This window comes from Heterodontus francisci, chromosome 3 (assembly GCF_036365525.1).
Source record: "Heterodontus francisci isolate sHetFra1 chromosome 3, sHetFra1.hap1, whole genome shotgun sequence".
Taxonomy (NCBI): domain Eukaryota; kingdom Metazoa; phylum Chordata; class Chondrichthyes; order Heterodontiformes; family Heterodontidae; genus Heterodontus; species Heterodontus francisci.
In genome coordinates, this window is record NC_090373.1 from 118,693,943 (window position 1) to 118,715,386 (window position 21,444).

Consider the following 21,444-nt stretch of genomic DNA (forward strand, 5'->3'; position numbering starts at 1 on the left):
CCAAGGGGCCAATTAAATTCAACCCTGTGTTGGCAGGTTGAAGAAGGCATGTACACAGCAGGAAGAACTTCTACAGTGAAATTGACAAGCGATGAAAGCTTTGATCAGTCATATTGAAGTGCTCCAGCCCTGGCCAGATGAGAGGCTGCTGTTTAAAGCACTTCTTCTCTCAGAGAGTCCTTTCACTGCTTGACAGGTGATTGCCAACTGTTTGGAAGGCACTTCACCCTGTCTAGCATTTCACCCACCTTCAGCTGCACTATTGCTGCCAGCCTTCAGAGTGGCATGAGAGCAGCTATTACGGTTCCACACTCTACTTCAGCTGAAGGTCAAGGGCAGGCAACTCACCACCGCCAACTGCTCCAAGCAGCAGCACTGACTACCTTCTCCTTAGCCATATGCACGTCCTCAGGGCAGAGCGGACGGCCATGAAAATCCAGCTAAAAGGAGACGAGACCCCTAATACAGGGTCTACAAGCAGAGGAGCAGCTCTCTCAATATGTCTGAGCACTGGTGCCTCAGGAGACTCAGGCTGTCAAGGCAGGTCGGTGCTGACATCTGCATCTTCGTGGAACAAGACCTCCTTCTCAGTGGACCAGATTGGCATGCATTGCCAATAGCTGACAAGATGTCTGTCACTGGAGGCCCACTCCCCCACCTCCCCCCACCCTGCATCTCTGCCTCTTGCTAAGTTGTGCGCTCCCCTCTCCTGCAAGGAGGGAAAGTGGGGAGGTGTGAGTGTTGGTAAGGCTTGTGTGCAGAGGAGGAAAGGACAACATTTGGGGCAGTCACTGTGAGGCATTGGAACATGAGGGAAATAGGCTGAGGGTAAGTTTGAGTGTTGCCTGCTCAGATGAGGATGTGAGGTGTCTGCAGGCTGTTGCAACTGAGGTAGAAGGAGTGCACTGTTAATTCAATCCCACTTCTACACTGGTCACAACATATATTTAGATTTTCCCACTTACCGATACGGTCAACCATATACTCTATCTTTCCCAGAATAAAGCACACCAACCAGGTTTCTTCAATAAACCACAAAATTATCAGTTTATTATAAACCAAATCTTACCCAATAATGAAATAAAACATACACAAAAATTGAAATATTAAAGCCCCTTATTTATCTAGCCCTCACCCATACACACATACAGACACACTGGTTAACTGGGAAAAAAATAAAAGGGATCATTGTTTGCAGCTGTTACAAAGAAAACAGAAGGAAAAGAAAAAACACTTTGGCTGAAAAGGTGTGAAAAGATGTCCTTTGTTTTGGTTTGGTGCCCCAAATGCCTCACGATGGCTGTCACTGGGATCTTCCTAAAACAGTGCTTTCAAGCGATGTTGAAGATCAGTTTGGGTAGGCTTTCCAAGATATGCAGCTACCAAAGGCTCATAATCGATCTTAAAGCAGGAATGCAGCAACAAGGTTTTGGTTCCCACACATTCGATATGCAAGGTTCCTTTAAACATGCAGGGTTTCTTCAAATACAGGAGGAAACAGGAAACTGACACATTGGAATACAAGGTTTCCTTTCGAGAGAGAGAGATGAGCTGGTATTCTTTTCTGTTGCAGGCAAAAAAAAACAGCTGACTTTTTTAACAGTTCAAATTGAAACTAAAACTTTCCAGAAAGCAAGCCTCCTGACAACCATATATCTTGGTTTGTCATTTCTTCATAAACATCTTCCCAAATCAAAAACAACCCCTGCTGGGTTATTTGAAAACAGGTGCCTTCCAGTAACTGTTTACAGTTCAAACTCAGTCCAAACCTTCTGGTGACCTCCTTTAAAAAAAAACACCAAAAGTTTCAACATTTATGGAATCCTTTTCAGTTTAAAAACACAAATGCACAAAAGTTAACAAAAAAATTGAAACACTCGCAACACCTCCACCCTTGGAGAAATGAAATGCCATTTTTAAATGCTTTTCATTACAATGTATAAAAAAACAGAAACAAAAACAAGAAATGCTGGATTCACTCAGCAGGTCTGGCAGCATCTGTGGAAAGAGAAGCAGAGTTAACGTTTCGGGTCAGTGACCCTTCTTCGGAACTGACAAATATTAGAAAAGTCACAGATTATAAACAAGTGAGGTGGGGGTTGGGCAAGAGATAACAAAGGAGAAGGTGCAGATTGGACCAGGCCACATAGCTGACCAAAAGGTCACGGAGCAAAGGCAAACAATATGTTAATGGTGTGTTGAAAGACAAAGCATTAGTACAGATTAGGTGTGAATATACTGAATATTGAACATCAGCAAGTGCAAACCTGAAGAAAAGCAACCTGAAAAAAACAGTGGGTGAGCAAACTGAACAAACTAAGATGAACTGAAATAAATACAAAAAAAGATTGTAAAAAATGTAAAAAGGAATGCCAAAAAAAAGGAAGAAAAAATAACTAAAAATGACTGAAAATGAAAGTAAAGTTCTTGTTTTTGTTTCAGATTTCCAGCATCCGCAGTATTTTGCTTTTATAAAAAAACAGAAGTTGAAAACATTTTAAAACACATATTTTCACACTCATCCCCATTTACTATTTCCCCGTAGTTAATACAATTTTGTTTAGTACCATCTTTGCACTCATATAACAAACACAGTTAAATTCACGATGAAGCATCTGCAATAATATTATTTTTGCCCACAATGTGGACAATCTTTAAGTGGTAGGGCTGTAATAGTAAACACCATTAGAATAGTCTGGCATATGGTTTTTAAATTTTTCCACAAATGCTAGGGAGATATGATCAGAATATACCAGTGTCTGTCTGTGGTTGTGGCAGACATAGACTTCAAAATGCTTAAGAGCCAATAATAGCCCTAAGGTTTATCTTTCCACTGTGGAATATCTTTTTTGGTGTTGATTTAGTTTTTTTGAAAAGTGTCCCACTGGCCTTTCTATGCCTGATTCATCATTTTGTAACAGGACTGCACTGACCCCCCAGGTCACTAGTATCAATTGCTACCTTGAAGGGCTTCGTGAAATTTGGAGCAGCCAACACTGGTTCATTAGTCAAAATGACCTTCAGCATCTCAAAAGATGCTTGTCACTCCCCTGACCACACTACCTTGGTTTTCTTTTCCTGTAGCAAATTTGTTAGTGGAGCAGCTACAGGGCTGAAATTTGGTACAAACTTTCAGAAGAAACCACACATCCCCAAGAACCTCATGATTTCTCGCTTATTCCTTGGGGTGGTGAAATCCACCAATGCTTGTACTTTTGCTGTTTTTGGCAACACTTGTCCTTGCCCCACTATATGCCTGAGGTAGGTCACTCTTGCTTTTGCGAATTTACTTTTGGCAAGGTTTATTTCTAAATCAGCAGATTGTAATTTTTAAAACAGAGCTTCTAGTTGTTTCAAATGTTCCTTCCAAGTGTCCCTATAGACCAGCACATAATCAAGTTAAACTACATGGTTAGGAACACTGCCTACCACTGGGTTCACTACTCCCTGGGAAGTTTTTGGTGCACCCCGTAGCCTGTATGGTGTCACTTGGCACAGGAAAAACTCATCCATTGTGACAAAAGCTGATATTTCTTTAATTCGGGGTGCTAAAGGAACTTGCCAGTATCCCTTTAACAAATCTATTTTTGTAAGAAACATGGTACTGCCCACTTTGTCAATACAGTCTTGCAAGCGAGGGATTTGGTAGGAGTCTGTCTTTATTACTGCATTAACTTTTCTGTAGTCAATGCAAAGTCTAATTGAACCATCAGGTTTAGGCACTAATACTACTAGTGAACTCCAGCTGCTTTGACTGGGTTCTATTAGGTGGTTTTCCATCATGTATTGGATTTCTGCTTTTACCTGGGCCTGTTTCTCTGGACTTAAGCAGTAAGGATGCTATTTTATAGGAACGGATTCCCCTACAACCACAACATGTATGGCTAAGGTTGTACATCCTGAACCAGAGGTCACAGTCTCAGGATACGGGGTATGCCATTTAGAACCGAGATGAGGAGAAATTTCTTCACTCAGATTGTGGTGAACCTGTGGAATTCTCTACTGCAGCAGGCAGTGGAGGCCAAGTCATTAAATATATTCAAGAAGGAGATAGATATATTTCTTAATGCCAAAGGGATCAAGGGAAATGGGGAGAAAGCGGGAACAGGTACTGAATTAGACGATCAGCCGTGATCTTTTTTGAATGGTGGAGCAGGCCCGAAGGGCAAAGTGGCCTACCCCTGCTCCTATTTTCTATGTTTCTATGTTTATCCCTACAGATGCTTTTAAATGCTGTGAGTAGCCTTGTTAGGTCTTCTTATTGTTCTGCATCTAAATATGGAAGCATAGTGTCTAATCTCCCCAGCAATTCAGTATTAGCTAACTGGAAGTTCAATTTGAAAATTACCTATTCCTCGTTCTGTCTCATCCTCACCATCCCTTTCGTCATTCACTGTCCCTACTACTTGACATACCTGCGCTTGCTAATTCTCTCCCCGGCGATAATATGGTTTTAACATATTGTTATGACACAGTCGATTCTTTTTCCAGCAATCCAGGGTGTCAATCAAATACCTTACCAATTCTCTTGACCACTGAACCATGCTTTCAATGGTTCACCCTGTAAAGGTAGTAATACTAACATTTCATCCCCTGGTTGAAATGCTTGGGTCTTAGCATGCTTGTCTGCTGATTTCATCATAGTTGTTTGGGAAGCTTTAAGATGTTCCTGAGCCACTTTGCAAGCTCTCATGAACTGTTCCTGGAACACAGAACACAGAAGATTCATCCCTCTGTTGTAAAACCTTTCTTTAATTAGTTTTAGAGGACCTCTTACCTCATGTCCGTAAACTAATGCAAAAGGACTAAAATCTGTCGACTCAGTAGGTGAATCCCTGGTGGCAAACAAAAGAAATTCTAGCCCTTTAGCCAAATCACGGAGATATTCATGACAGTGTGCTCTGATCATTGTTTTGAGGTTCTGATAGTACCTTTCTAAAGCTCCCTTTGTCCGTGGGTGGTCTGCTGAAGACTTTAACTGTGTTATACCTAAATTACCCATAACTTCTTGAAATATTTTAGACATAAAATTGGAACCTTGATCCAACTGAACCTCAATCGGTAATCCATATTGAGTGAAGAACTGGATTAACTTCTCTATCACTACCTTAGCAGAAATTGCTCTCAAGGGAATGGCCTCTGGGAACCGAGGGGCCCTATCCATGATAGTGAGTATATATTGGTGTCTCGCTTTTGTTTTCAGTAAAGGTCCTACACAGTCTACCAACATCCTACTAAATGGTTCCCCAATAGCTGGTGTGGGAATTAAAGGCGCCAGTTTGCAGTTTTCCCAATCTGGCACGTATGGCATGTTTTACAAAACTGCACCACGTCCTTGGAAAGACCTGGCCAGTAATAATGTTGACTTATACGTGATTTGGTCTTCTGGATCCCCACATGTCCCGCTACGGGAATTTCATGTGCTAATCTTAATAGTTCCTGGCGATACTTTGGCGGTACCACTATCTGATGAACAACTGTCCAGTCTTTGTCTGCAGGTCTGTGAGGGGATCTCCACTTACTCATCAGTATGCCATCTTTAATATAATAGCCTTCTGGAACTCGTTTTGCCTCAGCCTCTGTTTAAGCTGATTGTGCCACTTTATTTAACTCTGGATCATCTTGCTGAGCTTTGATCAAAGAAGATTTATTAAACATTTCCTTTGGATTATCCAAATCCCCAAAGAAAGTTTCAGATAATCGGCTATCTGTCTGTGCTGCCAATTTTAACTCCGACAATGGAACTTGTTTAGCCATTGCTCGGGTTACTACACATGAAGGAAAAATTCCTGGAGCCTTATCCTGTAACCGTTCTGTCTCTTTAACTTCACTTGGTCATTCTGTGACTATGGGAGAAGCTATTACTTTTGCTCTGGCCAAATCATTCCCCAGGAGTAGGTCAACTCCATCTACTGGCAAACTATGGACAACTCCTACATTTACCATTCCAGATATTAGGTCACACTCGAGGTGAACCCAGTACAAAGGTATGGATACATACTCCCTGCCAATATCATTCACTAATACTTTAGCATTCAGTGTGCTCTCTGTTGGAAATGTTATGCCTTTCCCCAGCAAGAGAGTTTGGGTTGCTCCTGTATCCCTAAGTATAACTATAGGTTTGCCTGCATCACGTGAGGGATAAGCAGTTACTTTTCCTTTCAACAAGAATTCCCTATAACTCTCAGGTATCTTAGTCTCAACCCCTACACTCATTTTTTTTTATTTAGCCTTACAACTGATGTCAAAGCTACAGTCAGATCTAAAAGCAAAATACTGCAGATGCTGGAAATCTGAAACAAAAACAAAAAGTGCTGGAAAAACTCAACAGGTCTGGCAGCATCTGTGGAGAGAGAAGCAAAGTTAACGTTTCAGGTCTCTGACCTTTAATCAGAATTGCTCTTCTCTCCAATTCTGATGAAAGGTCACAGACCTGAAATGTTAACTTTGCTTCTCTCTCCACAGATTTTGCCAGACCTGCTGAGTTTTTCCAGCACTTTTTGTTTATGTTTCAGATTTCCAGCATCTGCAGTATTTTGCTTTTATTTTAGTGTTTAGTTCACTGCCACTTCTCCTCCAGGAATGCCTACCTTGAAGAGGTTCTGCTCTTCTCTCCAGTTCTGATGATAGGTCACAGACCTGAAATATTAACTTTGCTTCTCTCTCCACAGATGCTGCCAGACCTACAGTCTGATCTGCTGTACTTTTGGTCAGGGCCCCTTTCTCTGCATTGGGTTTGTGTACCCCAATAAGTCCCATGGGTTTACCTCGTGATTTCCAGTATTCTGCATGAAGATGTCCCACCTTGTGCCAATGATAATACTTAGGCTTGCAGACCTCACTTCCACCTTCAGCATCTTCCTTTCTGGCCCGAGGAGGAGATCCTGGGGCCTTCCCAGCTGTCCCTTCTTGTCCCCAGCTACTTGCCTTCCTTTCACTCTCCCACCTTCTATCCTTCTTGGGTTTGTGGGGTGATAGAAAAAGGGTTTGGGCTTCAAGCTCATAATCATCAGCAATTTCCACTGCCTGTCTGGCTATTGAAACCTTCTGGTTCTCTACATGGGTGCTTACCAATGAAGGGAGAGAATTTTAAAATTCTTCCAGGAGCATTAGTTCCCTAAGGTTCTCATATGTTTTCATCTTTAATGCCCATATCCAACGATCAAAATTAATTTGCTTTACCCTCTCAAATTCTATGTAAGCCTGCCCAGACAATATCCGGAGGTTCCGAAATTTCTGTCGGTAAGCTTCAGGGACTAATTCATACGCAGCGAGAATCGCCTTTTTTGCCATCTCATCATCTGCAGAAGCCTCCTCAGAAAGCATGGCATAGACTGCGCCACTGTGCCGCCTGTCTTAGTTTTAGCACCTTGAGTCAGTCAGTTTCCGGGTCTCATTGTGGAAGTGCCATGTTTTATCCAGTATTCAAAATGGGCTAGAGTTAGACTTCATTTAAGACTTAAATGTGTTTTAGGCAGTGGTGTAGTGGTACTATCATTGGGCTAGTAAGCCAGACGCCTAAGCTAGTGCTCTGGGGACATAGGTTCAAATCCCACCATAGCATATAGTGAAATTTAATTTCAACTACTAAGTCATTAAAAAAAAGCTAGTCTTATGATGGTCATAAAACCACTGTTGGTGGTTGTAAAAACCCATCTGGTTCACGAATGTCCTTCAGGGATGGAAATCTGCTGGTCTGACCTACACTGACTTCAGACCCAAAACAATGTGGTTAGCTTTTAAATGCCCTCCAAAATGACAAAGCAAACCACTCAGTTCAAGGGCAATTTGGGATGGGCAATAAATGCTAGCCTAGCCAGCGATGCCCACATCCCATGAACAAATCAAAAAAATTCAACTTTTACAAGCAGTTATTTCTGCCAGAATTGCAAATCAAATGCAGAATTTGCTCCAAATGCACCTTGAGCTTTGGCATTCTGTAGCAATATAACTAAACATCTGCATAAATTCAGGTGGTTATATGACTCATTTGGCAATAAAACTTCAAAACTAAAAATATTCCCATCACCCAGCAATGTGTAATGGGTTACGGAAGGCACGTCTTGTAGGTCATTTATGAATTCACATTCCAGGTGCACATCAGGAATGCATTCATAGATTTTAATTAGCAGAAAAAGAGGGATTAAAGCCAAATTTCTGATATTTGATCCCTGACAGGTGAGGGAGTGCAATATCATAAGTTTACCTTTTAAGTGTATGCATTAACCACTCCCAGGTCAATAATACCACAAAACTGAAGTAACATTGTTCACGATCCTTCCCAGCAATATGCTTTAAATGCAGTGTTCATAGAAATGCCCCACCCCCATACACTAATATTTCATTTTTATTCTTTGCCAAGGAGAAAAGCTTGAGGTGCAAACTATTTTTGACCTGCCATTTTCAGTCAGTCCACATCCCAAAAGGGACAAGTAGAAGGGACTGCCAGCTGGTTAGTAAAGCTTTTCAGAATTTGTTTTCTAGTTCTAATAGGACTATTCTAATGCATATCATTTCTAATTACTCATCTATTGCTTGCATTAACTGAGTGGGAATATGAAAGGGAACAAAAACAAATTAAATTAGTACTTGCTATACTAACTTACTGATTGTCCACTGTGCTTGTTTACATATCTACCAGAAGGGAACTTGGCATTGAAATAAAGAGATATAAACAAAGCTGATTGTTAAGAATGTTCCTCCAGTTTGTTCATAAATGTAGCCCATGTGGGCAAATAAGATGTGATACAGTTAGTATATAGCTCTCGGTTTGATGAAAGAAAAATAACATAATTTATTTCTTCTACAGGTAGAACAAATAGTATTCTGTTTGCAAAAAAATATTTCTGCAGCATTTGTTGCCTTTGCATTTGATATGAATTGGAATACGCTGCAAAGGGAAAGCAAAAATGTTATTTAAGTGTACTAAGTGGAATTGTTGCAAATGTTTCCCTTTATATGGTTTATTTGAAACAGAAAACCAACGAAAACATTACGAGTGAGAGCTATTTTAAAAAATGTCAAAAACAATTTACTTCCCTTTAGAAAAAATGATATCCATTAGCTACACAGATGGCTTTGTTAGAGTGTTAGGCTACACATTATTTGGCTGTAAGACTTTTAAGGCAATTGTGATTAAAGACAGATGTCTGCATTTAATTGAGACTTTGAACACCATTCCAAACACCATGAACTAACCTACATAAATATCTTAGTAGTTTTGCCATGACTTATTAAGAATGATTGTCCATGCTGCCCAAGCAGCACAGAGCAGGATGTAGTGGGCATACTGCCCAAAATTTCCCATCAATGTCCCACTATGTGCAACCAGCAGGCTAGGCTGCCCATCAGCAAAGAAAACTCCTGCTCCGAGTACTTACCCTTAGCATTAGTTGTGGCTTAGTGGTAGTTCTCTTGCCTATTAAGCTAGAAGATTGTATGTTCAAATCTTAGTCTTTGTTTATTTCCTTTTCCTACAAGTCTGGAAGAGAGTGCAGATGTTGGTGTTTTCTGAGGTGATAAACAGATATATGTCAGCTGAAAACTGCTTTCATTTTGTTCATACCAGCTTAACTAAGTAGGAAGGTGATAAGAGTGCCTGATGATTAGGTGAGGGAGATAGATATGAATGCCAGAATGAAAAGTGTTGGAGAAGAGAAATACCTAGAAATTTGGAAGTGCCAATTTTTTCCAGAATAGTGGGTGGAATTTTACCTTGTATCAGAGGCCCTGCCCATCTGCAAAAAGTCAGTGGCAAGCCCACCTCTGCCAGCCTGGAAGCCACGCAGTGACTTTGCTGGCCCAGGCCCTTAATTGGCCTCGGACGGGCCTTCCACCCCTCTGAGGCAGGAAGTCCCGCCTCCAAGAGCTGCCAGTAGCTCCTCAGTCCCAGCAGCACCACGAGGAGTGGTGGCCACTGCTGGGACTGCACCCAGCCAGGACCGGCAAGATGGAACACAGGAACATAGGAGAAGGAGGAGGCCATTCAGCCCATCGAGCCTGCTCTGCCATTCAATTAGATCATGGTTGATCATCTACGTCAATGCCACCTTCCTGCGCTATCCCCATATCCCTTGATCTCATTAGTATCCATGACATAATGGATCCATCGATTTCTGTCTTGAACATGCTCAATGATTGAGCTTCCACTGCCCTCTGTGGTAGAGAATTCCAAAGATTCAGCAGCCTGTGAGTGAAGAAATTCCTCCTCATCTCACTCTTAAATTGCCTACCTTTTTTACTGAGACTATGTCCCCTGGTCCTAGACACAACAGCCAGGGAAAACATCCTATCTACATCCACCCTGTCATGCCCTGTAAGAATTTTGTAAGTTTCAATGAGATCACCTCTTATTCTTTGAAACACTGGAGAATACAGGCCCAGTTTCCTCAATCTCTCCTCATAAGACAATCCTGCCATCCCAGGGATTAGTCTGGTGAACCTCCGTTGCGCTCCTATGGCAAGTATATCCTTCCTTAGATGAGGAGACCAAAACTTTACACAATACTCCAGATGTGGTCTCACCAAGGCTCTATACAATTGCAGCAAGACTGCTTTACTCCTGTACTCAAAACCCCTTGCGATGAAGGCCAACATAACATTTCCCTTCGCATGTATGCTTTTAGTGACTCATGAACAAGGACTCCCTTTGGACATCAATGCTTCCCAACTTCTCACTATTTAAGAAATACTCTGTCTTTCTATTTTTTCCACCAAATTGGATAACTTCATACTTATAGACATTATATTCCATCTGCCACGTTCTTGCCCATTCACTTAGCCTGTCCAAGTCCCCTTGAAGCCTCCTTACAATTTACATTGCCACCTACTTTTGTGTCATCAGCAAATTTGGAATATTACATTTGGTCCCCACATCCAAATCATTTCTATAGATTGTGAACAGCTGTGGCCCCAGCACTGATCCTTGTGGTACCCCACTAGCACAGCCTGCCATCCTGAGAATGACCTATTTACTCCTACTCTCTGTTTTCTGTCCGTTAACCAATTCTCAATCCATAGCACTATATTACCCCCATTCCTATGTACTCTAATTTTGATAACTAACTTGTGTGGAATCTTATCAAAAGCCTTCTGAAAATCCAAATACACCACATCCACTTTATGCTACAAGTAGCATCTTCAAAAAACTCCAATATGATTTTGTTTCCATAAATCCACGTTGACTGCCCAATCATATTATTTTCTAAGTGTCTAGTTATCACATCCTTTATAATAGATTCAAACATTTTCCCAACAACTGACATCAAACTAACAGTCTGTAGTTCCCTGTTTTCTCTTTCCCTCCTTTCTTAAATACTGGGATTACATTTGATACTTTCCAGTCTGCAGGAACCTTTCTAGAATCTATAGAATTTTGAAAGATAACCACCAATAGAGGTATTTGAGCAGAGCCTTGCCAGGGACAATCAGCTGGGCCCTGGCAAGGGGTGTGGGGGTCACTCAAGAGGGTGGGGAAAGGTGTTCCAGTGGGACAGCTTTTGTTGCGAGGGGGGCCCTCCATGAGCCTTAAGGTGCCTGATCAGGAGGGCCCCCCAGCCCGCTAGGACGCTGCCAGGTTTAAATGGGCGGCCTCCCTAAATGGTGAAGTGGTCGTCCACCACTGGTAATATATCAGCGGCAGCAGGTGGAGGGCCTTAAGTGGCAATTAATTGGCCACTTAAGGGCCTTAATTGGCCTGGGGTATGCGGGCCGTTTGCCACTACCCCTGCCACTGGTAAAACTGCAGCGGGGCAGGTAGGTGACGGGAACAGCAACCCCACGCCCTACTCAACTTTATGACCCCCTGCCCGCTCCCGGGGGTGGGGGTGGGGTGGGGTGCATAAAATTCCAGCTGTGAGTTCTGAGGTGTTCTTGATATTGGCCATCAAACCCCACTCATAGAGTTGGCGTTGCACTATTGAGAGATTGGACAGGACTGGAAAAAAATTGGGCTGCTATTGGATTGTAGGCAAGTAAGTCCTTGGGTAAAGGACACCACTTATTTGTCCTTATCTTACCTAGTGGGCGCCACACTTCCAGCCCGCCATTTTGGGGCCACATAATGCCCATGTTTCAGGTGCTATGCAGTGTAATTTCTGAGCCGGTGTCTCTGTGAAAAGTGATCAGTTGTATAGGCTACAGTGTTTCTGAACTGGGTCAGGGAGGGTAGTGCCTTTTTAAATGGGCAGTGGGGAGGTTGGATGTGGGAGAGTAACTATTGAGGTAACTTTTGGATAATAGCCTGCTGAAAATCCAAATGCCATTTTGTTTTTCCTTTATTGAATTAAAGTCTATTAATCGTGACTGCAATAAAGGTAATGCATGCCAGAATCAATTTTTACAATGCATCCAGGACTGCTTTCTAGATGAATATGTGTCTAATCCAAAAGGAAAGAGGTGATTTAGTTCTGGTAAATGAATTGAGGCGAATAACTGATATGAGGATAGAAAACCAATGACATAGTGACCACACATAGGTTTGGCATAAAAATAGGAAACGTAATGAAAAGTGAAAGATATTGGGGCTGGTGGGGGGATGCGGGGGGTGGGGGGGGTTAATTTTAGCCTGGGTGGGCGGGGAATTCAAATTTTTAAAATGAGCAACCCACCTCCAACCAAGCCACTTCCAGTTTGAATGGAGGTGGATTGGGGGCAGGCAACTAAACCCCTCTAAGGAGGGCGGTTGGTCACTAAAACATTTTAAGGTAGATGCATAGCACCATTTCAACTTAACTTTTAGTTTTAATGCCTGAAGACTGGGTTAGGAACATAGGAAATAGGAGCAAGAGTAAGCCATTCGGTCTCTCGAGCCGGCTCTGCCGTTTAACTAGATCATGGCTGATCTTCTACCTCAATACCATTTTCCTGCACTATCCCCATATCCCTTGATATCTTTAATATCTAGAAACCTTTCAATCTCTGTCTTGTACATCCTCAATGAGCCTTGAGCCTCCACAGCCCTCTGGGGTAGAGAATTCCACAGATTCACCACCCTCTGCGTGATGAAATTCTTCCTCATTCTCAGTCCCAAATGGCCTAGCTTTTATTCTGAGACTGTGTATACTGGTTCTAGACCCACCTCCGAGCCAGGGGAATCATATTCTATTTTCTCTTTATCAGTGTCTTGGACCTCTTTTGCGGAATTCTAAATTACTCCCTATCCTCGGGCTTACTACTTTTTTTTTGGCAACTTTATAAGCCTCTTCCTTTGATCTAATGCAATCTTAACTTCTCTTGTTAGCCATTGTTGGATTACCTTTCCTGTAGGTTTTTGTGCCACAAAGGAATGTAAATTTGTAGTAAACCACATATTAATTCTTTAACTGCTAGCCATTACCTGTCTACCATCATACCTTTTAATGTAGTTTCCCAATCTACCCCACAGCCAACTTGTCCCTCATACCTTTGTAGTTTGCTTTGTTTAGATTTAAGACCCTAGTTTCAGATTGAACTACATCACTTTCAAACTTAATGTAAAATTCTTTCATATTATGATCACTTTTCCCTAGAGGCTCCTTTACAACGAGATTATTAATTAGCCCTTTCTCATTGCACAATACCAGATCTAAAATTGCCCATTCTCTAGTTGGTTCCTCAACATACTATTCTAAAAAAGTATCTGTATACATTCCAGGAATTTGTCCTGCACAGCATTAGTGCTAATTAGGTTTACCCAGTCTATATGCAGATTGAAGCCCCCCATGATTACTGTATTCCACTTGTCACATGCACCTCTACTTTCCTGATTTATACCGTGCCCTACATTACCACTATTGTTTGGAAGCCTATAAACAACTTCCACCAATGTTTGCTGCCCCTTGCTTTTTCTTAGCTCTAACCAAACTGATTCTACATCTTGATCCTTCAATCTAGGATCCTCTCTCACTAATTTACTGATCTCAACCTTTATTAACAGCATTACCCCACCTCCTTATCCTTTTTGTCTATCCTTCCTAAATGTTGAATACCCTTGAACATTCAATTCCCAGCCTTGGTCACCCTGCAGTCATGTCTCCGTAATGGCAATTAGATCATACGTGTTTACTTCTATTTGTGCTGTCAATTCATCTACCTTGTTGTGAATGCTCTGTGCATTCAGATAGAGTGCCTTTAATTCTGTCTTTTTATTATTTTTGAAGCCTTGAGTCTTATCTGCTGACACACTCTTAGGTTTGTATGCTCTGTCCCTTCCTGCCACACTCAGATTTTCATTTCTCTTATCGCTACCTTGCTCTCTTGTCTTCTCTCTCTCTAAATTATCACATCTTCCCTCACTTGATCCCTCGCCCCCACTATTTAGTTTAAAGCCCTCTCTACCGCCCTAGTTATACGACTCGCCAGAATACTGGTCCAAGCATTGTTCAGGTGAAGGCTGCCCCAATGGTACAGCTCCCACTTTCCCCAGTACTGGTGCCAGTGCCCCATGAATTGAAACCCATTTCTCCCACACCAATCTTTGAGCCATGCATTTAACTCTCTAATTTACCCTATGCCAATTTGCTTGTGGCTCAGGTAATAATCCAGAGATTATTACCTTTGAGGCTCTGCTTTTTAATTTAGCCCCTAGCTGCTCATACTCCGTATGCAAAACCTCTTTCCTAGTCCTATCTATGGCATTGGTACCCACGTGGACCACGACAACAGGATCTTCCCTCTCCCACTGCAAGTTCCTCTTCAGCCCTAAGCAGATGTCCTGAACCTTGGCACCAGGCAGGCAACACAGCCTTCTGGAGTCTCATTCTTGGCTGTAGAGAATGGTGTCTATCCCCCTGACTATACTATCTCCTACGACCACTACATTCCTATTTACTAACCCAAATTGAATGGCTTCTTGTACCATGGTGCTATGGTCAGTTTGCTCAACCATCCTGCAACTCTTGCCCTCATCCATACAAGCTGAAAGACAATCTGTTGGACAATTGCAAGGGCTGAGGCTCCTCTACTTCTTCCTTCGTGATCCCCTTACCTGCCTCATTTACAGTCACACCCACTGTCCCTGACCAAATCAGAAGATACTATCATAACGGGTGCTACTGCCTTCTGGAACAAAGTGAACAGGTAACTTACCCCTCCCTGATGCATCGCAATGTCTGTAACTCGGCCTCCAGCCCACAGACTCTGAGCTGAAGCTCCTTGAGCTGCAGACACTTACTGCAGATGTGGTTGCTATGGATCACACTGGTGTCCACCTGGTCCCACATACTGCAGCTGCAACACATCACCTATCCTGACATCTTTATTGTGTTTTAATTAACTATTTGATTCATTGTTTAATAAATTAGATTTTTTTAAAAATATTTTTTAATTAATGCCTCTACTCACCACTTACATTACTAATTTAAACCTTAGTAATACTAATAAATCCTATCACTTATAAGATAGCTACTTGAGGGTTATTTTAAAAACGGAGTGTCTCTGACAACACAGAGCATGCACAGAGCGATCTCGTGCCTCCAGAAACTCGGCAGCTTGAAGGGAGGAGTGAAGGGGTTAATGCCTTTACAGCACTGCTTGTTAGCCAGGAGGAACAGGAGTGCTTCTCCCACCCACTGTTGTCCAACCATCCCCCAACAACCCCATCCATGTCAGACTTACCTCTTCCCTGCTCTGGTCCCTGGCTGCCTGTCTGCCTGTCTGCCTGAGAGCCGGCAAGACTGCCAATCTGTCTGTCTGAAACTGTTGTAAATATTTAAAATATGTCACCCTGCAATTAAATTCAAAATTCAGCAATTTGAGAAGGGATTTGGCTCAAATGAACTAAACAGAGCTATTAGCAAACAGGCTTGCAGGTCAATGGGAAATCTTCAAATATGAGATGCATAGAATACAAAAATACATGTATTCCTAGGGGTTTCAAAGTATGGAACTCCATGGATAAATGGTGAGATTAAAACTGATACAATACTTAAAATTAAGGCTCATGATAAAGTTAGAACTAGCAATACTAAAAATAATCATGAGCACTCCTTCACCTCCCAGCTCTACATTGAGTTAAGTATTTTTAAGAAATTTATCTTTTTGGTGGCAAACGAGCAGTGCCTGGAAGAACCGCTGAATGCATGTCTAATTCTAGTTTTCCTGAACACAGGCTATTTGGCAATCCATTTTTGCACAGGGGGCCTCAAACAGGCATCAATTCCCTTATGTGCATATGCATAAGGCTTAATGCCTGTTTCAGGTATGGGCCCCGGATGCCTATTTTCAAGATTATATGGCAGTAGCGCACTTGCGGCTATAAATGAGTGCGTATTTTCTGTCTGCCATATTGGAAACTTAACTGCCCATTTAACACCTGAAAAACAGGCACAGCGCCATCAGATTTCTTAGCCATCCTTTCCCATTCAGCATTCTCATTGTGTACTTGTGTAAATATGCTAGTGTCTTGAATCTGGCACACAAAGTTATGTTTATTTTCCCAGAAATTATCAGCACTTTGAATCAGGAACACTAGCATTAAATACTGTGGGAAGATCACCAAATAACTGATTGAACACAGGCATTAAACTTAAGACAAATTTGGAAGATACGAGGCTGAATTTTACTAGCCCCTCGACGTTGTGGGTTGTGGCGGGATGGGGGGCCCATTCAGCGGGGAGAGGCCGGTCTCAACCTCCGACTTACCTCTTCCCTGCTCTGGTCCCTGGCTATCTTTCTGCCTGAGAGCCGGCGGGGGGACCTTATGCGGCTCCCCCGCCGCCGCCTGGCGATGAGGCCTTCAGCTAAATATTTAAATTAACATAAATTAGATTTAAATTAATCTACCTGCTGGCGGCGGCCGTCCCATGCCAATTTTATGGCCGCCGATCGCACCTCATGCGCCTTCAGAACCTGTTGGGGATGGGGGAGGAATAGAATTTTCAGGGCAGGAGGGGTGGGGGAGTGGGGAAAACAATTTTTATTGGCTTTGGGGATGGTGGGAAGGGGTTGAGGGTCAAAGGGAACAAGTTTCGGGGGCAAAAGTTTGGGAGATCAAAAACAGTTTATTATGGGGGGGCGGTGGAGAGGGCAATTTGTATATAAATTACCCATTGGGGGTGGGAGACAGGATTTAGAGTGGAAATAAAATGTTATTGTTATTTCCCAGAAACCAGGACCTTTAAATATTGAAATGTTACTGAAGGTCTTGAAGCCCTTTAAAATGACGTTGGCGCCTGCACGGTGGCGCCGGACGCCATTGCCAGGGACATGGTGGCTGCCCCCTCTGCGTCATCATGGGTGACCGCTCTGCCCCCTCTATTTAAATGAGCCCCCGCGTGTAATATCACAGGGGCTTGGCAGTGGCACTTCTGTGTCGGAAGGCTGCCAAGTACAATAAAATCCAGCCCATGGTTTCAGCTGCATTCTGAATTGTACTGATTTGTATTTACAATTAATTATTGAAATATTTAAAAGAAAGAGCTGGACTTGTTTGACATTGAAAAATACTTTGACTTACTTTGCTTGAAGTTTATCATGTTATATAAGTTTATTATTGTAATGTAAGCAACACAGCGGCCAACCCATGCACAGTAAGATCCCAACGAGGGGATGGTGGTGGAGGTTGGAGGTGTGGTGAACTTCCAGTGACACAAAAAAATTGTAACATATCTGTGTGGAGGTACACCTTGTGCCCCTGCGACTCGGAGTGCAATTTTTTTCTAAATATGCATCAGCCACAGCAAATATGAAGTATATTCACAGGGCAAATTTAGGTGTTTAGTGAAGTAACCAAAACTGGTCCCAATCAATTGACTTTAGGATAAAAATTAGTTCACCGTTCACATGCAGGAAGTTTCCACATGATTAACTCACCATGCAGCTCCTTGTCAATCCACTTTACTTCCAGACAAGTGACCAAGAGTGCTCACTAGAAAATATGGAATTTTGAAACCTAAAGTTGACCCCAAGCTGAAATCATGGAAACAGTACCAATTTTGTGACTTCCTAAAAAGGCTGAAAAAGGCATATTTTAGACAACTTTGGACTAATTCAATTTAGTCCTGATCATACGCAGGACAAATATTCTAGAATCTTAAATCTGGCACACAAATGTTTATTGTTGCCAGAAACTATCAGCACTTTTAATCAGGGGCACTAGCGTTAAATATTATGGGAAGATCAGTAAGTAACAGAGTTGAAAATTGCCATCACATTTAAGACAAATTTGGAAGATGTGATTTCATATTCAAAGTTATTCACCCCAAAGTATTGAGTCCTTTTGATTTAATTTTATGTTTGCAAAGAGAATTTTGGCTGAAAGTATTTTTAAAAGAAAGCCCACTTGAGCACTAAAAGGAATGGATTGATTGTTTGCAGGGTCTGGCCCTATCTGGATGGATGATGTTGACTGTACAGGAGCAGAAGACACAATTCTTCAATGCAAATTCTCAGGATGGGGAAAGACTAACTGTGGGCATGCAGAGGATGCAGGGGTTATCTGCAAGATTGACTGATTCAGAAAGGGAACCTTTAATATTTCATTGTTCATTTTAAATGGTATTTGTTTCTGCTTTGATTTATTTTCTACTGTTAAAAACCTTATCAAAAGCAAACCTATTCTCTACTTTACATAATTTTGTCATTTTATGCCACATCATCAGTGTAAAGCAATTATATTCAAAAAAGTATTATGTGTGAAAAAGACAAGACCATTGATATAAATGTAGTCATATCATTTGATAACCACCATTTTATGCACTGAAGAATATGAGCGCTGATTTTATGTGCATGTTGCAGGAATTAGTGCTGAAAAGCAGCAATAGAAGAAATGCTACAGCTGTCATTTGTTCCTACTATTATGCAAGTGTATGCAGGGACGATCTAGGGTAGATTGGTATTCCAAATGTCCAAACTAAATCTGTATTCACTAATTTGCCGTACCAATATTTATTTTTCCAAGATGCTTCTTAAAATGATCCATTCACTTATAGGTTTGAGGTAGTGATTTTGGTCTTACCCAGAGCACAATGACACAGTTTTGTTTAAGGATCAACCATCTTTAGTTGTGCAGTAGTGCAATATCTTGATCCTCCAACATACTTTGCAACAATGGAATGAAGTAAATTGTGCCTGTGGCTTCTCACATGGCAATTTCCTAATCTTAGCTGTTGCAACGTAAGAACATAGGAACAATGGATGGGCCATTCAGCCCCTCAAACCTGTCCCACCATTCAATTCGATCATAGCTGATCTAAACCTCAACTCAAATTACCTGCATTTACTCCATATTTCTTGTGACCTAAAAAAAAATCTATTATCTCAATCTTTGAAAGCTCTAATTGACCCAAACATCCACAATCTTTTTGGAAGGGGGCTGAGGGGGGAGGGGGGGGAATGTTCCAGATTTCTACTAGCTTCATTGTGAAGTTCTTCCTGATTTAATTCCTGAATCAAAGCAAAATACTGCGGATGCTAGTTCCGAAGAAGGGTCACTGACCCGAAACGTTAACTCTGCTTCTCTTTTCACAGATGCTGCCAGCCCTGCTGAGTGGTTCCAGCATTTCTTGTTTTTATTTCATTCCTGAATCGTCTGCCTTTAATTTCAAGATTATGTCCTCCTGTTCTGGATTCCCCCTCTAGAGGAAATAATTTTGGTTAAGAATTGGATTCGTCTTGTTTTCAGGCACAGGGATTACAATGCACAATTACCCTGCACCCAGACAAGTTGAGGCAGACAGCGTGTAAACTTCATGCTGCCTGCTCATCTCAATGATTGTGGCATGCAGCCCAATGCAAAATGTGCTACTGATTGGCTGCATATTCAACATGGGACTGTGTAGCTAGCATGAAGTACAGCTAGCCTGCACTTTTTAAAGGCAGTCTTCCCCTCTTAAAGGGGAGGTGCATTCATGCTACAGTAGCTGCTGAAACATTGTCAGAAAGTGTTGGAGGGAAGGTAGGAAACTGCAAATGGAGCAACAAGCCAGAGTCAGGGCTCCCAGGTTCTCTGATGCGGCGCTGGAGACCTTACTGCAGGAGATTGAGAGGAGGCTCAACACCATCCAGGACAAAGCAGCCCACGTGATTGGCACCCCATCCACAAACAGCACTGTGGATGTACCAACTCCTCATGGAATGCAGCGGTTCAAGAAGGCAGCTCACTGCCCTTGTCCTTCTAGATGGTAGAGGTTATAGGTTTGGGAGGTGCTACTGAAGAGCCTTGGCGAGTTGCTGCAGTGCATCTTGTATATAGTACACACTGCTGCCGGGAGGGAGTGAATGTTTAAGGTGCCAATCAAGCTGCTTTGTTCTGGATGTTGTCAAGCTTCTTGAGTGTTGTTTGACTGCACTGATTCAGGCAAGTGGAAAGTATTTCTTCACACTCCTGACTTGTGCTTGTAGGTGGTAGAAAGGATTTGGGGCATCAGGAAGTGATAGAATACCCAGCCTCTGACCTGCTGTTGTTGCCACAGTATTTACATGGCTGGTCAATTGTAAACCCCAGAATACTGATAGTGGGGGAATTCGATAATAGTAATGCAATTGAATGTGAAGGGGAGATGGTTAGATTCTCTGTTGTTGGAGATGGTCATTGCCTGGAATTTGTGCGGCGTAAATGTTACTTGCCGCTTATCAGCCCAAGCCTGAATGTTGCTGCACGGGGACACTGACAGCTTAATTATCAGAGAAATTTTGAATTGAACTGAACACTGTGCAATAAGCAGCAAGCATCCCCACTTCTGACCTTATGATGGAGGGAAGGTTATTGATGAAGCAACTGAAGATGGATGGGCCAAGGACACTGCCCTGAGAAACTCCTACAGCAATGTCTTGGGGCTAAGATGATTGGACTTCAATAATCACAACCATGTTTCTTTGTGCTAGTTATGACTCCAGCCAGTGGAGAGATTTTATCACCATTTAGAAAATACACTGATTTGTTTTTCTTAGATGACGTCACACTTCCCCACATTAAACTCCACTTGCCACATTTCTGCCCATGCGCTTAATCTGTCTATGTCCCTTTGTAACTTCCTGCTCCCAGCTACACAACTTACTGTGTCTCCCACATTAGTGTCAACTGCAAACTTTGATATACAACTCTATACCTTCATCATTGATAAAGATGCTAAAGAGCTGAGACCCCAGTCTAGCTCCTTTTGGTAATCTACTTATCCCATTCCCACCAATTGGAGTATGTGCCTGTTACGTACCCTGTAAGCAGGAACAGTATGACAGGGGTTATGTTACTGGACAAGTAAACCAGAGACCTGGCCTAATGATCCACAGACTTGAGTTCATCATCCCACCATGTCAGTTGGTGAAGTTAAATTCAGTGAATTAAATAAATCTGCAATAAAAAGCTTGTATTGATAATATTGACTATGTCTGGATTGTCGTAAAAACCCATCTGGTTCACTAATGTCTTTTAGGGAAGGAAATCTGCTGCTCTCACCCTGTTTAACCTCTATGCGACGCCAGACCCAAAGCAATGTGGTTGACATGTAACTACCCTCTGAAATGGCC

The 21,444-nt window shown here is 42.2% G+C and overlaps 1 protein-coding gene across 2 annotated transcripts in view; it reads left to right on the forward strand.

The window, feature by feature from the left end:
* The window catches only part of scara5 (scavenger receptor class A, member 5 (putative)), a 314,240-nt gene extending 294,979 nt beyond the window's left edge, over window positions 1–19,261 (forward strand). For both annotated transcript variants that reach the window (XM_068025691.1, XM_068025686.1), the window contains exon 9: window positions 18,295–19,261. In XM_068025691.1, coding sequence (XP_067881792.1) covers window positions 18,295–18,431 — 137 coding nt within the window. In that variant the 3' untranslated portion in view covers window positions 18,432–19,261. The remainder of the gene's footprint in view (window positions 1–18,294) is intronic.
* The last annotated feature ends 2,183 nt before the right edge of the window (window positions 19,262–21,444 follow it).